The sequence below is a fragment of the Theropithecus gelada genome, chromosome 5, assembly GCF_003255815.1.
Source record: "Theropithecus gelada isolate Dixy chromosome 5, Tgel_1.0, whole genome shotgun sequence".
Lineage (NCBI taxonomy): Eukaryota > Metazoa > Chordata > Mammalia > Primates > Cercopithecidae > Theropithecus > Theropithecus gelada.
This window is the reverse complement of record NC_037672.1, coordinates 173,099,099-173,116,089: the sequence shown is the minus strand read 5'-3', so window position 1 is coordinate 173,116,089 and position 16,991 is coordinate 173,099,099. Positions and strand designations below refer to the sequence as shown.

General features: G+C 32.8%; 1 protein-coding gene across 3 annotated transcripts in view; it reads right to left on the bottom strand.

The window, feature by feature from the left end:
- Positions 1-437: 437 nt before the first annotated feature.
- WDR17 (WD repeat domain 17) overlaps positions 438-16,991 on the bottom strand; it is a 118,480-nt gene continuing 101,926 nt past the window's right edge. The window contains exons 24-31 of one of the 3 annotated variants that reach the window (XM_025385888.1): positions 16,472-16,492; positions 14,144-14,255; positions 10,413-10,554; positions 9,559-9,661; positions 8,513-8,614; positions 6,433-6,531; positions 5,931-6,114; positions 438-3,779 (exon numbers count right to left, since the gene is read on the bottom strand). In XM_025385888.1, coding sequence (XP_025241673.1) covers positions 3,660-3,779; positions 5,931-6,114; positions 6,433-6,531; positions 8,513-8,614; positions 9,559-9,661; positions 10,413-10,554; positions 14,144-14,255; positions 16,472-16,492 — 883 coding nt within the window. In that variant the 3' untranslated portion in view covers positions 438-3,659. Of the gene's footprint in view, positions 3,780-5,930; positions 6,115-6,432; positions 6,532-8,512; positions 8,615-9,558; positions 9,662-10,412; positions 10,555-14,143; positions 14,281-16,471; positions 16,493-16,991 lie in introns of all 3 variants that reach the window. The other 2 variants (XM_025385887.1, XM_025385889.1) reach the window with 2 other exon arrangements.

Here is a 16,991-nt window from a genome sequence, read left to right as displayed (position 1 = left end):
CAACAGAAGCCAACACTACAGGCATATCTTAGAAAGACCATTTACTTCAAAAGAATCTTTGACAGAAGGAAGCAATGAAATTTTCTAGGAACTATAGCAGCTGCTATAGGAGTAGAAACTTTTCAATTGAAAGAATACTTATGGGAATAGAACCTACTATGACATAGAATTTGTATTAATGAGTAAGCACTTTCTCCATTTTTTATACTAATTGTGAGGTATATTGTAGTCAGTGTTTCTAAAGTGAAGAATCAGCCTCTGGAACAATTCAATGAAGTGATTTTCCTAGGTTACTGAGTAGGGTAACAACTCAGTTGGACAGCTTAGCCCTTTCACACCTCTGATGACTCTGATTCAAGCATTTATGGAGAACCAATTGTCTTTCAATGGTGTTTTGGGGAAAGAAACAACTACTCATCTTAGCAGGTAACTATGTCATATCAGGATTTAACTGTAATATTTAATAAAATTTAAAGGACCTGAAATACATACATACACGTAAATCTAGATAATGACATGCCAAATTATAGCATAGTCATGATACATAATTTTAGCATGAAAGTACATATTTCATTTAGGTACAAATATCTCAAAGATTTGGTACAATAAACATTTATTAAGAGTTGACTATAAAGATGTCTTCTCTATTACTGATATACTAAATATGAACCACTAAATTTTACAAATAATTTGTGAGGCTTTTATTATATTCAGAATACCTTTTGACTTAAAATCAAAAGAGTATAAATGTTATAAGGACAACAAAATACAGTCATTGCTCTAATGCAATCATGTTCCTGAACACATCTGGACAATTTCATAGAAATATATATATATACACACACACACACATATATTTCATATATACATATATATACACATACATATATATTTCATTTGTCTTGATTGACATAAAAATAATATATTTTCACAAGATGTAACTATTTTGATGTTGTGATTTTGTGAACCACTTGATAACTGCTAACTTTTACAGGCAAAATGTTTTTCCAATGCTTTAAAAATCACTGTCTAATGAGACTCTTCCTTTAGAGAGGCATATTGAAACCTGCAGAGTAATTTGTCCACATTATTGGTAGTATGAACATTTTCAGATAGTAAAATAAATTCATAAAATTTGCTTGGGTTTCATGCATATGAAATCTAATAAAAATATTTTTATGAATTAAAAATTTGTTTTTCATATTAAGGCACAATACATACAGACTGACATAGTCAAATGACATTTATAATTCTATGAAAAATTAACAGTTATAGGTCATAAGATATAGACATTGTAGGAATCAAAGATAATAGAATCATGGTCAAATGAATCCAATTTAGATTTCAGACAGAAATTGGGTTGCTCTTCTGTTGTATTTATGCGTTTAAAGACTTGCAAAATTTTCTCATCTTTTATACATAAAAATATTATTTTCCTGCATTCATTAAAAATACAGAAGTAATGATTGTTTATATACTTAATGACATCCTTTGAAGTATGTAAGCACAAAAAAGATAGGCTTATTTATTTTAAAATAAAAAGGATGACAGTAGGATTGAGACTGCCATTTTTAAGTGAGGGGTTTTGAGTACATATGTGCCAGTTAATAATCCTCCTCACCTAAGAAAAATCTGAGTTACAGATATCACTAAGAGTTTAAAAAAATACTTCTCAGGTACTCTTTTTATTATCCATTGCATCTCTGAGTTGTGTATATTCTCTTCTATAAGATTAAATATATATATATATATATATATATTTTTTTTTTTTTTTTCTTTGGAGATAGTGGTCTTGCTCTGTTGCCCAGGCTGGAGTGCAGTGGTGCGATCTCGGCTCACTGCAACCTCCATCTCCTGGGTTCAAGGAATTCTTCTGCCTCAGCTTCCCGAGTAGCTGTGACTATAGGCACGTGCCACCACACCCAGCTAATTTTTGTATTTTTAGTAGAGACAGGGTTTCACCACGTTGGTCAGGATGGTCTCCATCTACCTACCTCATGATTCGTCCACCTCGGCCTCCCGAAGTGCTGGGATTACAGGTAATTTGTTTTTTTATAAAATGGAATTTAAACCTGTAATGTCTTTTTGAGGAATCAAAAGTGGTCAATGTGATAAATATGATACATAGACACATAATATATATTTTTTCCAGTTTTAAGAAGTTTTGTTAAGAAGGTGTTAAAAATATTTTAAATGTAACAAGTTTAAAGATAATAAAAGCCCCAATTATTCTAGTTATTTGAGATTACTCTTTAGTCAGACAAAAACATCTATATTATAAATCTTGTAAAACAACTTGAGTATCAAAGTACTTTCAGTATGCATTAATTTAATAAGTTTCAAAGTCAGAATTCTAGTCCAACTGAAACATTTGTAGTCACATATCAGGCTTTTCATAGCTTCACACTATTAAAAAACATTTTAAAAGTTAAATCAACCTAATATGTCCAAAATTTCAACCAGTATCTATTTACAAAGATTTACTTAAAACTAATTTTCATCAAATAAATTGTGTTTTTTGTTTGTTTTTTGAGATGGAGTTTCGCTCTTTGTTACCCAAGCTGGAGTGCAGCGGCGCGATCTCGGCTAACTGGAACCTCTGCCTCCCGGGTTCAAGCAATTCTCCTGCCTCCGCCTGCCAAGTAGCTGGAATTACAGGCACCCGCCACCATGTCTAGCTAATTTTTGTATTTTTAGTACAGACAGGGTATTACCATGCTGGCCAGGCTGGTCACGAACTCCTGACCTCAGGTGATCCACCTGGCTTGGCCTCCCAGAATGCTGGGATTACAGGTGTGAGCCACCGTGCCCAGACAAATAAATTGTGTTTTAAATAAAGTTAACATAAATTGACTAGAGTATAATGTGTAAATTATTATACACATTAATCAAAACTAATATCCATGCATGCTGAATCTCTTAAAATAGTCACTTTATCACCTAATGCTTTTCATATATATTCGACTGCATTTTGTGATTTTTACTCCCCAATTTTTTTCATGCCTATATAACTTACACCTTTACAATTGGACAGTTAAACTTCAGATAAAAAACTGGTAACATTTTCTTTTTTTAAAAGTATTTTGACTGTGTATCCATTTATTAATATTTACCAAACTTATAACTGAAAACTTTTATTAAATAGCTAACATTAGTGGTTTACTATGCATTTTATAAAGGAGAACGTAAGTGTCTGTTAAGTTGAAGATCACTGTGCACACCTTACATTTTGACATTTCAAGATATTCAATCATTCACATATCCATTAAGTACTTACTGTATGTCCAGCACTCTTCTAGGTGTTGCACAATTTAATATGTTTCAATATTTCAACAATATGATATTTTGATACCTTTTATGCTGTGTGAAACTTTTATATGCTTTTTAGATTATTCAGTCCTTTATAATTTAAATATTTCCTCCTTCTCAAAAGTAGCTGTTACTGTTTATAAAAGAGGCACCTGTTTTTCCTTTAAATTATATACATATTTTATTTTTTGAAGTTAATGAATAAATTCACTGTTATTTTCCAACTCTCCCAACCTGCGATCCTTCTCCCAACCTCTGGCACTTGAACAACAAAGATTAAGGTAATAGGAACCCACAAAGTTTTTCTTTAAAAAAAAAAAAAAAAATCCAGCATGGAAAAAAATCTTCTATCAGAATGGATTGAGTCGTATTCCAGTCCCTAAAGGTGAGAATGGATTCACCTTTGCCCACATCAAAGCGTCATTCAAGGAGATAGCAGATTTCCCGTCTTCAAGGAAAAACACAGGGCCCTGTGCAGTGAGAGTTGAGGAAAGTGAAGATGAGATTATAAATTTGCGAAGTATTTTTAAACTTTCAGAAAGAGAATCACTGCAATAAAAAACATGATATTTAGGCAACACTAATAAAAATTTAAGAATATGAGAAAATTACTTTTTTTGAGTTGGACCCAAATATAGAAACATTTTTAAATGTCCTAACATTACATCATTATGCCCTAATATCTGTCAAAATAGAATTGTTTTCAATTTAAATTCTTTAAATACAGTAGCACTGCCAATGACAAATACGTTTTGTTAATCTGGTAACTGCCACAAAGTTTACTTATTCCATAAAAGCATATATGCCTAATAATAGACTTAAATATATTTCACTATTTTACTCATGTAGCCTATGTCAATACATCTGGGGAAATTATTTAAGCCAGAAACTTTAAATGTGCTCTCCAGAAGATGAAGAATATTGTTCTATATTGTATATATAGTTTAAAATATGTTTAGTCATGTGATTTTCTTGCTTATTTATAATTTAGTTGCATCCGTTATGATATATGCCAAGGTAGTTATGAAGAACGAAATGCGAAGCGTTTTCAATCTATATTACCTAGCTCGGGTAAGGAAAAGCATTATTGCAAAAACGCAAGATGCAATACATATTATGTTTTCTTAATTAGGTTATAAAATTGTTGAATTTTGGGTCTGATTTCAAATAATACAACTTGTAGCAAATTATTTCTAGATAATGGAAAGCTCATCATAGGAGTATGTAGAGTAGACAGCTTCCTATTAGTAGGCACTAGAAATTTCACAATTATAACCCAAACACATCAACTTTCTGATGAAATAGAAATATCCTGGCAGGACAGTACTCCATCTATACCAGTCATGTGGGCCTCAGTGTACATGAGATAATTAGTAGCTCTTTTCCTGGATGTAGGCTTGGCTACAGAGAGCTTAGATAGTACCTTTTAGGTCAAGGTGAGATGGAGAAAAGAAACCTTAAGAAAAGGAGGAGAGAAACACGAAGGTACCAAGTACTAGAAATGGTACACAAAGAGCAGAGAATGGCACTGATGACATACTCCAAAGATTTCATAATGTTTCTTGCTCTTTACTAAAAGTTATTTAATTTCCTGATTTGGTTCTTTATTTCTGAACGTAAATGGATAATAAAGGTGTATACAACTATGTGTCCTATGTTTTGGAAGATACTGGTTATGTTTTGAGACTAAACTAGCTTGCAGTGGCAAGCTAAGCTACAGTTAGGATTTATATCAGTATCCAGCTGCTTCATTTATCTTGGGTCGCTATGGCAAAACCTGCCTTCTTCATTGGCCTAGCATGAAATGTGACTTTTCACATGATTAGAAATACATAAGAATCTGCTCAATAAGTTGTGTATATTATTGGGAGGTGGGGATCTTTTAGTCTAATCCGTAGTCTCAATTTGTATTTCAGGGGATTTGGCTTTGTTTACTTCATGGGGACACCTACAACTAGTCCTGGCTCTAAGACAATAAAGATTTCTCTATTTCTTAGAGATAATGGCACCCCTGGGTCATATTGGGAGGCTCTGGTATCATTCATCATCATTAGTTTGACTGTACATTAGGGACCAATCCTTGGCAATTAGACATCCCTCACGATTGATCCCAGTAATTTTTAATTGCTGAAAAGGTCCGTAACTCGATGTAAGAACATGCACAATATATTAATGATATAATATACATCTCTCAGTTTTTAATTGCTTTGCTTTTATACATCATAGATGGTGACTAGAAAGTGAATGTAATCTACTGTGACATAATCATCTGTTGTTGACTGTTGCTTTGTCTCCCTTATTTAATTCCCGTCAGGATATGACCTGTATATATTTTCAAACATAGTTGTTACAAAGTATACATATCATCTGTTACTAAGTATACATATTACATGAATTGCTTCTGTGGTAAGAAGTCAGCACAATTACTGTATCTGAATTTATTTTAAGCTGAAAAAGGCCACTTGCACTAACTATGGAAGCACTAGAGGCAATTTTTCTTATTGGGCCCCAGTCCTAAATTACCTACTTTTACCCAAATTAGGCTTATTTTAAGATATCATTTCAAAAAGTAAACACATAAAAATGGTGAAATGCACGTTATGTCTGACATTAGGCTTTACCTGGATTTTTAATCCCGTAAGACAAGAAATGTGAATATCAGAATGACTTGGAAGATTTGATCCAGTCACATAATCTGGTCCAATAATTCCTTTCAGTGACTCTTCTTTTAGTCTCTTTAATAAAGTTGCATAAACCATTCTTTGTGAATCAGAAGGGGGTGTATACGGAGAGTCTTCTAATGATCTATATTTTCAACAGATGTCAACATTTCATTTTGTTGAATCACAGAATTTTTGATGTTTAGATTAGAAATTATCCCTGATGATTATTTAGTTCCCCTTTATTGACGGAGGCAAATCACCTTTAGACTTAATTTATAGTAAAACAAAGGACTAAATGGCAGAAAAGTATGGCACTGTAAATTATTACTGCATATATGCCAAACAAATCAAGATTCTGCTAAATTCTGCTAAAATTAATGAGACAACACATACTTCCAACAAGTTTGTCTATAATGTCAAATACCTTCTGCCTTCCAGTTTTTATATCATATTTACTCACCTGCTGGTGGACTGTGTGCAAGCTCTCCATGCATCCAGTTCCTCAGAAAGATATTCAATTTTTAAAGGTACTGACACCTCCCGACGTTTTAATAGCTGACTGAATGTGTGAAAAGGAAATTAACATCTGATACCAAAAACTAAGATATCAGAAAAAGCAAACAAACTTTAAATGTGATTTTAGATTTACGTTTCTGTATACAGACATTATACCTTATATATAATGTACATATAGAATATTGTTTAGTATATGTGTATATATGCTCATCTGTATATTTAATATATTTAGCAGAGTCCCTGGCAAGTCGAAGTTATTCAGTAAATGTTGGGTGGATGAGTAACTGAGTGAGCGGATGAATAAATGAACTGCATAATGTATGGAGAATGGTTGGACAAGTCAAGTGATGTTAAATAGTAGCCACCGTGAGAGAGAACACTTAACCGTGACCCTGATGATTTAATCTTGAATGACACAAAGAGAACACAGGAGAAGGAGATTTGAGAAGAAACATGATTTGAATTCTGAGCATACTGACTTTTAGGCTGGAGTTTAGCAAGCTGCTGAATATACACATAGGAGTTTGGAGAGTAGGCTATGCCTGAGTATAAGACACTGAGTTACCTCCTCAGAGGTGATAGGTGAAGCTAAAAAGTGGTGAGGTTTCTGAAGGACACCGTATAGCAAGGAGAGGGGAGGCAGTGGAGCTGTGGGAGGAGAGTGGGATGGAGAGGAGGAAAAAGGGAAGCAGAGGAGGAGAGAATGAAACTTTGGGGGCTCATATATTTAGTGGGTCAGGAAAATAATGATAAGCAGCAAGACAACAAAGATGAAATTGTCAGAGACGATAAATTCTTTAATATTAGGAAATTATTTCTCTTTTTAAGCTAACACATTCCCTAAACTTAGTCACATTCTCTCAAGTCTCTCCTGCCCCTGCAGATAAAAACCATTCTTTTTCTTCTTGCTTAATTAAGAATTTTTCTCTTTACTTTTATAATTATATATAGCTGAACATACTTCATTAAACATTATTTTACATCTATGTGATATATCCTACTGCTCCCATAATATCTTTCAATGTTGTTAAATGTTGCTTTCCAATTTTGGTTATGCTACCTATATAGAAAGAGATTTTTCCATGAGCATGCTGACAATATTAATTCCATATTATTCCTTATTTCCACTAGGTGACAGCTAGTGCTTCACCTACACAGTAGGGAAAATAAGTTAGGAATGAGCAAACCTGTTTCTCTCAGAATCTTCGGCCACATATGAACTTAGAAAAACTGCTTAACCACAGACCCTCTGCATTTGTTAAAATGGTCACCTACTAAGCCATTTAGCTAACTACTAGACTTGGAAGTAGGTTTTAATGGAAGGCACTGTGAATTTTATTTTATAGTATAAGAAGTTTTAAGTACAAGGGCTGAAGTTAAACAAGTTGTTAGAAAATGTAGGAGTAAGGCTAACAAGTTATGCCTGAATATAAAATATTAAAATAGTAAGTAATCTGCTACTTACAAACTCCTTTTACTTTGCCTTTTCTGCTGTAGAGATTGAAAAGCTACAATATTCAGTCTCCTATTTTCTTTTAGTGAGATGTGGGCATAAAACCCTAAGGAGGACCTTCTTCCCTGAATAAAATGGTCTTGCCAGGAGAAAGTCCTTTGTGGTCTCTATCTTTCACTCTTACCTCTTTCCTGCTTAGAATTTAGTCGTAATTCATGGAGGGCTAGTATCTATCTTGTAACCATGGGATACTCAAGCAAGAGGAAATAATCCAAAAATATCACAGTGGAAAGAAGGGGAGTATCAGGTCCTTGAAGAAATCACTGCAAGGCAGTGAAAGCCCTAGAATGCCTGTCTTAAGTGTCTTGACGTGAAAGATCAATAAACCCTAGGAGTTTAAGCTAGTATTAGAATTTTTATTATTTATAGCCTAACACATCTCTAATTTATGTGCTGCTTTATTATAAAGCACATGTGGAGTAAATAGATGGATAATAATCCACTTAGAGATTATCCATCTTAGTGAAAGAAATTGCTCTAATGTCACGATGGAAGAAAAAACCTTTTTTACCTTGTGTACTCATAAAGTGCTGGAACAATGCTTTGGTACTGTCTTCTGATAGCCAATAATGCACCAGTGTAACCACATAATATTAGCAACTCATTTCGAGCTCTAAAAGAGAATATACTTATTTTTATAAATTCCACAATTTGAGGCATAGAACATTACTCTGACACACAGTTCATGTACTTGTATCTCTATATTCTGAAAGGTGACATTTATAGCAATATGTGTTTAGAAAATTTTCTAAACTTAAGGAAAATTATCCATCAGTTCCTAATTCCTATTCAGATATTTATACTGTATCATCAATTATAATATAAAATAAGAGTCTTTAAATAATATTTCACTCTTGCCTGCTTTTTTTTTTTTTCTATTTCCTGGCTGTTTCTTCATGTAATTTATCCCTAAATAACTCCTTTGGTCAGGTGGAGGGAGTCCCGGAACACCGTGTCGACTCTAGGAGAGGGTAAAGAATGTCTTCTGCAGTTCTTACACAGGGAGTTAACCAGTTTCCCAGGCTTCTGCATCATTTTTTCCATACAGGCTTTAAAGCAAGTAGAGCCCGAAGTTTCTCTTGTAAATTATACAAGAGCCTCTGACGGCTTTAGTTATATAGATAACAATGTCTTTTAACAGGACTCGAATCCAGGGATGATGTCTATTTTGCACTTTCTAGCCTTTTACTTCTTTCCTACAAGCTTAGTATGATGCTTTGCATACAATGGATATTTAATAAATATGACCATGAGTTTCTTATGTACTTGAGGTCCAAAAGCTTTGAACTTGCTTTCTTTAAACCAAGTATGTGTGTGTACATATAAAAACATACGCATACCAGATATTAAGTGGACCACTAAAATTTAATATTCTATTTCAAGTCGACCTCTACCTTTTTTTCTTAAAAATATAACAAACACAAATACAATCTTTCTACAAGTGTAGCTACCTGTCCAAGATAATCCTATTTCCTGATCTGAATACCAAAAACAATGGAGCCACTTTAAAATTATCACATAGATTCACTTATATATTTTGCAGAAAAAAATACTCACTCAGTACATGTATGCAAGAGCAATTTTTCAGTACGAATATAGCTCAATAGGTCAAGAACAGGGTATATGGCATCCAAAGTCCAGTCCGAACTACTGATGTATTCTGGAAAAATAAAACCAGATGAGAGATTCATTAAATAACAGTCTCAAAATTTATTCATCCATTTTTTAACTTATATGATGAATTTTCTGTGAGTCAGTACTACCTACCTCTTTGTTTTCTAGATCACAAGTATTTTCCTATTCATCCTCTCTCAGGTCCCCATACCATAAAATTGGAAGAGATGCCATATTTCACATCAGCATCACTCTCCTTTTTAAATTGAGGATGACTAGTTCTTGGTTTTAAGGCTGATCACTGATATAGTTAGGATGCTGTTCCTCTCTAGAGCTCATGTTGAAATGTAATCCCCAATGCTGGAGTGGGGAGGTGTTTGGATTAAGGAGGTGGATTCCTCATGAATGGCTTAGTGCAATCCTCTTGGTGATGAGTGAATTCTTGTTCTGAGTCCACAAGAGATCTGATTGTTTAAGAGTGTGGCACCTCCCTTCCTCTCTCTCTTCATCCCTTCTCTCTACCCCTGCTCTCACTAAGTGATATGCCTGCTCCTGTATCACCTTCTGCCACGACGAAAAGCTTCCTGAGGCCTCACAGAAGCTGAGCAGATACCAGTGCCATGCTTCTGGTACAGCCTGCAGAACTATGAGCCAGTAAATCTACTTCCTTTATAAATTACCCAGCCTCAGGTATTTCTTTATAGCAATGCAAAAATGAATTAAAACGATCATCAATATGAAAACAAAGATCAAATAAATGACTACATTTTAAATTATACTACTAACTAATTACTTACCTTTAACAAAGCTAATACCAATAGGAAGGGCTTTTTCAGGTTCTTGACTTAACAAGTAATATTTTACAGTTTCAAATACATTGTCATCTGCATGGGCTGTCTCAGCTAACTGCATACATTCCTCCACTGTGGGTAGCTTACACTAGAAAATAATTGATTTGAAAACAATGTTACTAAAATTCACAGGGATAAAGGCAATAGTGTAGGTACAAAATACTTTCAACTTGCCTAGTATGGTTTTCTTATTAAAGTTGTCTAAAATAGATGTAAATGAAATCATTTGAATTAAAAGAATATATTTATAGAAATACCTTTAAGATCTAAAAATAGTAAGCGGGGATATTAGCTAATGAGTTAGTAGTTTTCCATCACACAAATACCTAAAAAAGAAATAGGAGTAAACTGTTCTGATTGTGATACTGAAATTAATACCTACAAATGCAATTTAGCACCCAAATGATGAAATTAATTATGTTAGAAAAAATATATTGACCATTGTCAAAAACTACATTAAATGCACCAAACATAAAGGGTGTGCATTATTACATAACCTCTACACTGTAATTTAACGTCACTTGGCTTTTGAAACAAAGCAACCTTATTTCAGAGACACAAAAAAAATGTAGAAGCTCTAAAAGTTTTTAGCTTTGACATTTTGAAATGCCATGAAATGGATATTTTTTCATCCATGAAATTTCATTACTATAAAATAAAAAGCCACATTCCCCATTTAAAAAAATTCTTTTCCTGTTAAAACTGAGAGTCTGATCCTTTCTCAAGTAAGTTGGTCTGCTTCCTTATAATGTAGGTAAGCATTAAGTTACCTTTTATATCCAATTCTGATGTGTTTATAATAGATGAAGCTTAAATGTTCAAGTTTACATCTAAACAATGTGGATAGTTTCATGGTTTGTTTCAATTTATTTATTAATACATTCATTCAATCATTTCATATTTCTTGTTTAAAAATTAGGTAAAATGAACATTTTACATCTCAATCTCTCAAAAAAATTACAACAAACTGAATTAACGGGGCTCTTATATATTTAACATTTCATATCGTTTCCCCATCCTTATCCATGAAATGCCAGTTATTTACTAAGCAACTACTATATGGTAAGTACTGTGCTTCGCTAGAGACACAGGTTCTTCACCTTGATATATGCTCACGGCATAGAGGAAATAAAAAATCACTCCCATTTAAATTTCATTTTTAACTAGACTATAAGAAGAAGAGTAAGATGATCACCTTATAATTTTTATCCTATATATTTTACAGTTCTAAAAGTTATATAAGTAAACATCATATGTGAATATATAGTTTTCAGTGTTACAGACAGTCCCCAACTTATGTTTTGACTTTATGGTAGTGCAAAAGCGACATGCATTCAGTAGAAACTGTAACTTTGAGTACCCACACAACCATTCTGTTTTTCACTTTTTGTACAGTATTCATTAAATTACATGAGATATTATTATGAAATAAGCTTTGTGCTAGATGACTTTGTCCAACTGTAGCCTAATGTAAGTGTTCTGAGCACATTTAAGGAAGGCTAGGTTAAGCTATGATGTTTGGTAAGTTAGGTTGTAAATGCATTTTTGAGTTAGAATATTTTTGACTTATGATGGGTTTACTCACTGTAACCCCATGGTAAGTCGAGGAGCATCTGTACTTGTGAAATTGTTCAGAGTTATTAACACCTTCACACACACTCACTAGTCTTTCTAAAAAGATATTAATGAAGTATGACCAGTAAGTCTAATTATATCCTTTTAGAATGTGTGATGAAAAGACGAGGTGAATAATATTCTAGCCCCTATCGTTAAAAGCTGTCGCAGCTAACGGCATATATTCTTCTACTGTGTGTAGCTTGTATTAGAAAATAATTGATTTGGCAGGGCGCGGTGATTCATGCCTGTAATCCCAACACTTTGGGAGGCTGAGGTGGGTGGATCACCTGAGGTCAGGAGTTCGAGACCAGCCTGACCAACATCATGAAACCCCCATCTCTATTGAAAATACAAAATTAGCTGGGTGTGATGGTGCACGCCTGTAATCCCAGTTACTCAGGAGGCTGCGGCAGGATAATCGCTTGAACACAGGAGGTGGAGGTTGCGGTGATCCAAGCTCATGCCATTGCACTCCAGCCTGGGCAACAAGAGCGAAATTCCGTCTTAAAATAAATAAATAAATAAATAAACAAACAAATAAATAAATAAATAAAAAGAAAATAATTGATTTGACAACAATGTTAGTAAAATTTATAGGAATAAAACCATAGTACACATACTAAAATTTTCCAGTATTACTAGTGTGGTTTTCTTATTAAAGTTGTCCTAAATGATATAAATGAAAGTATTTGAATTAAGAGCATATATTTATGAAAATATCTTTAAAATCTGAAAATAATAATTGAGGTCATTAGCTTAAGTCTTAAAGCTCAGACAAGTCATTTAGCCTCTCTGAGCCTTGATATTAACATCTGTGCCTTCTGTTAGTGTACAAACACTACCAGTTAATGTATAATTAAAAAACTCCCACTTTCTTTCATTTGCATTTTAATTTCAAAATAAATTAGTTTTTAGTTGTCATGCTAAAAAAACAAAGCCCAGCTTTTTAAAAATCATAATTCACAGACTACAAAGTGTATAAAGTAGTTAAAATATCCCATCATCTCACCACCCACTGGTAACTTTGGACATTTCTCCTTTCACAAATATTTTCCCTGTCTCAACACGAACACATTCACATACACATATCCTCCCACACATTCTCATTCACACACTTTTGGCCAATCTGTATTAATACAATACTCAGAAAATATCTGCTTAATGAATAGGGCTACTCACCCACTAGGGATAAAAAAATCACGGTTCAAATAATTGAAACAAAACTTTGTTGTTTTAGAGGTTCAAGATGAGAAAATATTGTACTTATATCTTACCATTTTCTTACAAGAAACTGTAGGTATCTTTTTAAATATGCTATCAACATAAATAAATATGTACATTCACAGTTATTTTCAAACCAAAATCATATGGCATATGCATAGTTTTATGATCTGCTTTCTATTTAACTGTTTCATAGCCATGTATCATGCCAATAAAAATAGAGCTTCATGATTTTTAATGGATTAATTGTACTGAAATATAGAAAAGTACTGTAAATTAATATAAATAATCTTCCTATTGAACATTTTGGTTGTTTTTATATATAATATTGATGCACAGATTCCTATGTTCTGCAGATGAGTATTTTTAAGGCACTTTAGAAAAACGCATGTAAATTTCATTATATTTCATTAATTCTTTTAAGGATTTTAAGTTGTCTATTTTCAAAAGTTATCCTACAACATAGTTCAAGATGCAAAGTGTACAGTGGAAAACACTTGGGATTTGGAGTTAGACTTGCTGAAGTTGAAATTCTCACTCCACCACTAACTAATTTGGGTAAATTCCTTACCCTCTCCAAGTTTTCTTTGTATAATTATCCCCTGCTTTTCAAAGTTTTATGAGAATGAAGATACAAATATATGTAAAGATTTAGAATGCCAAGCACATAGCAGAAGTTCAGGAAATGTTCTTATTGTTGCCATTTTTGTTGTACATATATGTATCCCAAAGGGACCATATATTTGTTTCTCTGCATGCATCTCTATTTGCTTGAACCTACAATTAATTAAATCATAGCACTGCATTCCAAACCAGAATATTTAACATCATCAGTATACCTTATCATGAAGGTCATTTATCTCTTCAGTACATCCTGGGTAGAAAGCACAGAGTTTTATTAAATGTAGTTCATTATCAGGAATCATCAGGAGAAGATCGGCTGCCAAATTCCTGTTAACGTAACAAAAGGGGACACCTCATTGAGGCAAAGATTTAAAAATAACATTCATAACTATCTCAAAGAAAGGAAATTCAAATAATATACTACTCTTGCTTTTCAATTTACGCAAACATTATTAATTACCTAGGTAATTATGAAACTACTCTAAATGCAGATTACCCAAACCAAAGGTCATGAACAGCAAACATATTTATAAATTCCTAAATATTAAAAAGTAAACTTTACATACATGAGTCTTAACACACTTAGAATTAATTTTATTATTACAGAATATTCTCTAATCAGTTAAGTAGTTTTGACTATGTTCTTTGGAGTGAATTATAAAGCAAACATTGTGAAAGTTAACTCTCGTCAACTTTTATTATGCTTGTCAATATTGACAAATTGTATTAGCCAGCTCAGTGAAACCTGAGTTATTTTAAGTTCATAATTTTGGGTATCCCACATATTTCTTAAATCATAAGTGGAAATTAAAGATGGAAATGTAGTTTTCTTACTTTTTTTTTTTTTCTTTTGAGGCATAGTCTCATTTCCTCTGTCTCCCAGGCTGGAGTGCAGTGGCACAATCTCAACTCACTGCAACCTTTGCCTCTTGGGTTCAAGCAATTCTTGTGCCTCAGCCTCCCGAGTAGCTGGGATTACAGCCATGCGCCACCATGCCCGGGAAATTTTTGTATTTTTAGTAGAGATGGGGTTTCACCATGTTGACCAGGCTGATCTCAGACTCCTGGCTTCAAATGATCCACCCACCTTGGCCTCCCAAAGTGTTGGGATTACAGGCATGAGCCGCCGAGACCAGCCCATTTACTTTTTAAACATTCAGTCAGTGAAGTAAAGCAATAGAGGGTTTTAAAAATATAAAATGGTATGTACTTAAAAGATTTATATCAAAATATTTTCTGTAAAATCCTCTTCAGATCACTAGGTGAGGAGTTAATGAATGCATGCATCATAACTGAGAAAACACCTAACTTTCAATAATTCAAGATACTGTTTTTAAGAAATTGATATATAGCCACACAGAATAGGTGACCTTAGATTAGGTGATATTTCACATAAGAATTTACAAAGCTGTGTGCTGAGGCCTCTGAGAGTAAAACCCCACTTAATCTTCTTTGTGAAGACATCAGTAAAATCTGCATTAGTCATTTAAGTAAATCGATTCCTTTTTAAAACTTAAGAGGTGCTTAATTAAGAATATAATGAATATAGAATAGGAATAGAGATAATTGGCAAGTTCTGGTATGAAATCCAAAATTTTACTAAAAATAAAAAATACACACATATCACAAACTATCAGGATAGTAATATTTTAAATTAGGCTTTCTTTAATGTTTTTAGAATAAGAAAAACTTTAATGAAGTTTTTTTACATAAAATATTTTGATAACTCATCATTTTACTAATAATTTTCTAGATAATATCAAAAGAGAATTGCAAAAAATCACAATAACTTTTCATATTATTTTCCCCTAGTCATTTAAAAATTATACATAATATCTTTCCAAACTGCCACATTTTCTATTACATTGGGCAGGTTCCATGTTATAGTTTAGCTGTTCTTGCTAAAATGTATGAATGATGTCATGTGTTTCCTCCTATCAAAATTTAATAGCAGTTTTAAATAATGTCCATGAAAATATAGAAATTATTTGTTTTTACTGTGTATAAAATAGCTGTGCTAAAATTCTATTCAAACTTCAATGAACTACAAAATTTGACTTTCTTAATGCAGAATTATATCTTCATATGGTGAAATTTTAGCAAGGCCAGCTAATTTCCTTCAATGTTTAATCAAATTCACCCTTTTTTGAGAATTCAGTACACAAATGGGGAAAAATGTACATATAAAAATGATTTAGACCAATTGAATGATCTAAAATATAAAATTTCACTATCAGAACAGGTATTTCATTCTGCTTAGCTGAGTTAGCTATTATTTGGTATTGCAGGAAGTCACATTTCATTTATTGTACAACTTTTAAGTTGTACATGAGTGTATAATCATGAGTGATTACAGGAACTTTTCTCAGTACTTTGTAGTCAGGTTTTATGTGCTGTAAATTATACATGTGAATTGGTATACTATAAAACAATGTGAAAATAGTTGATAAATATTTCTTAATACAGATATACCATTCAAATAATACAATAAAGGAGTGTATACATTTTAAATGAACACATTCTTAAATAAAAGTAGATAATACCTGTATCCAACAGATGGAAAGCTAAAAGAAAATATTAAATATGAATATCATGATTATATGATGAGTATCAGGAAGAAAAGACTTTTACAGTAAATGTAAAACACATGAGGTGTTTATAGCTTAAAAATTATGCACATCTTTATAAATGATGTAGCTATGTTTTTTAAAATCTGTGCAGCTCTACTACTGGCCAGGAGGACCACAGATTTCTCCTGAAAATAAAGCTAATCAGCACCACATTTAAACTGTTTCCTAGTTTCTGTTACATCTATCTATGGATATATTAAAAAGAACTGTTGGGGTGGGGGCATTACAAGGAATAAGTTTGTTTTTTCGTAAAAGTAACTAAGACATATAGTTAATTGAAAAATGTTTAGTCATAGTATGTAACATACAATGTTACGAGTTTGAACTGCTCAGTATGAAGACGATGTAGATGAAGACCTTTACGATGACCCACTTCCACTTAACGCATAGGAAATTGATTTCTCTTCCTTATGATTTTCTTAACAACATTTTC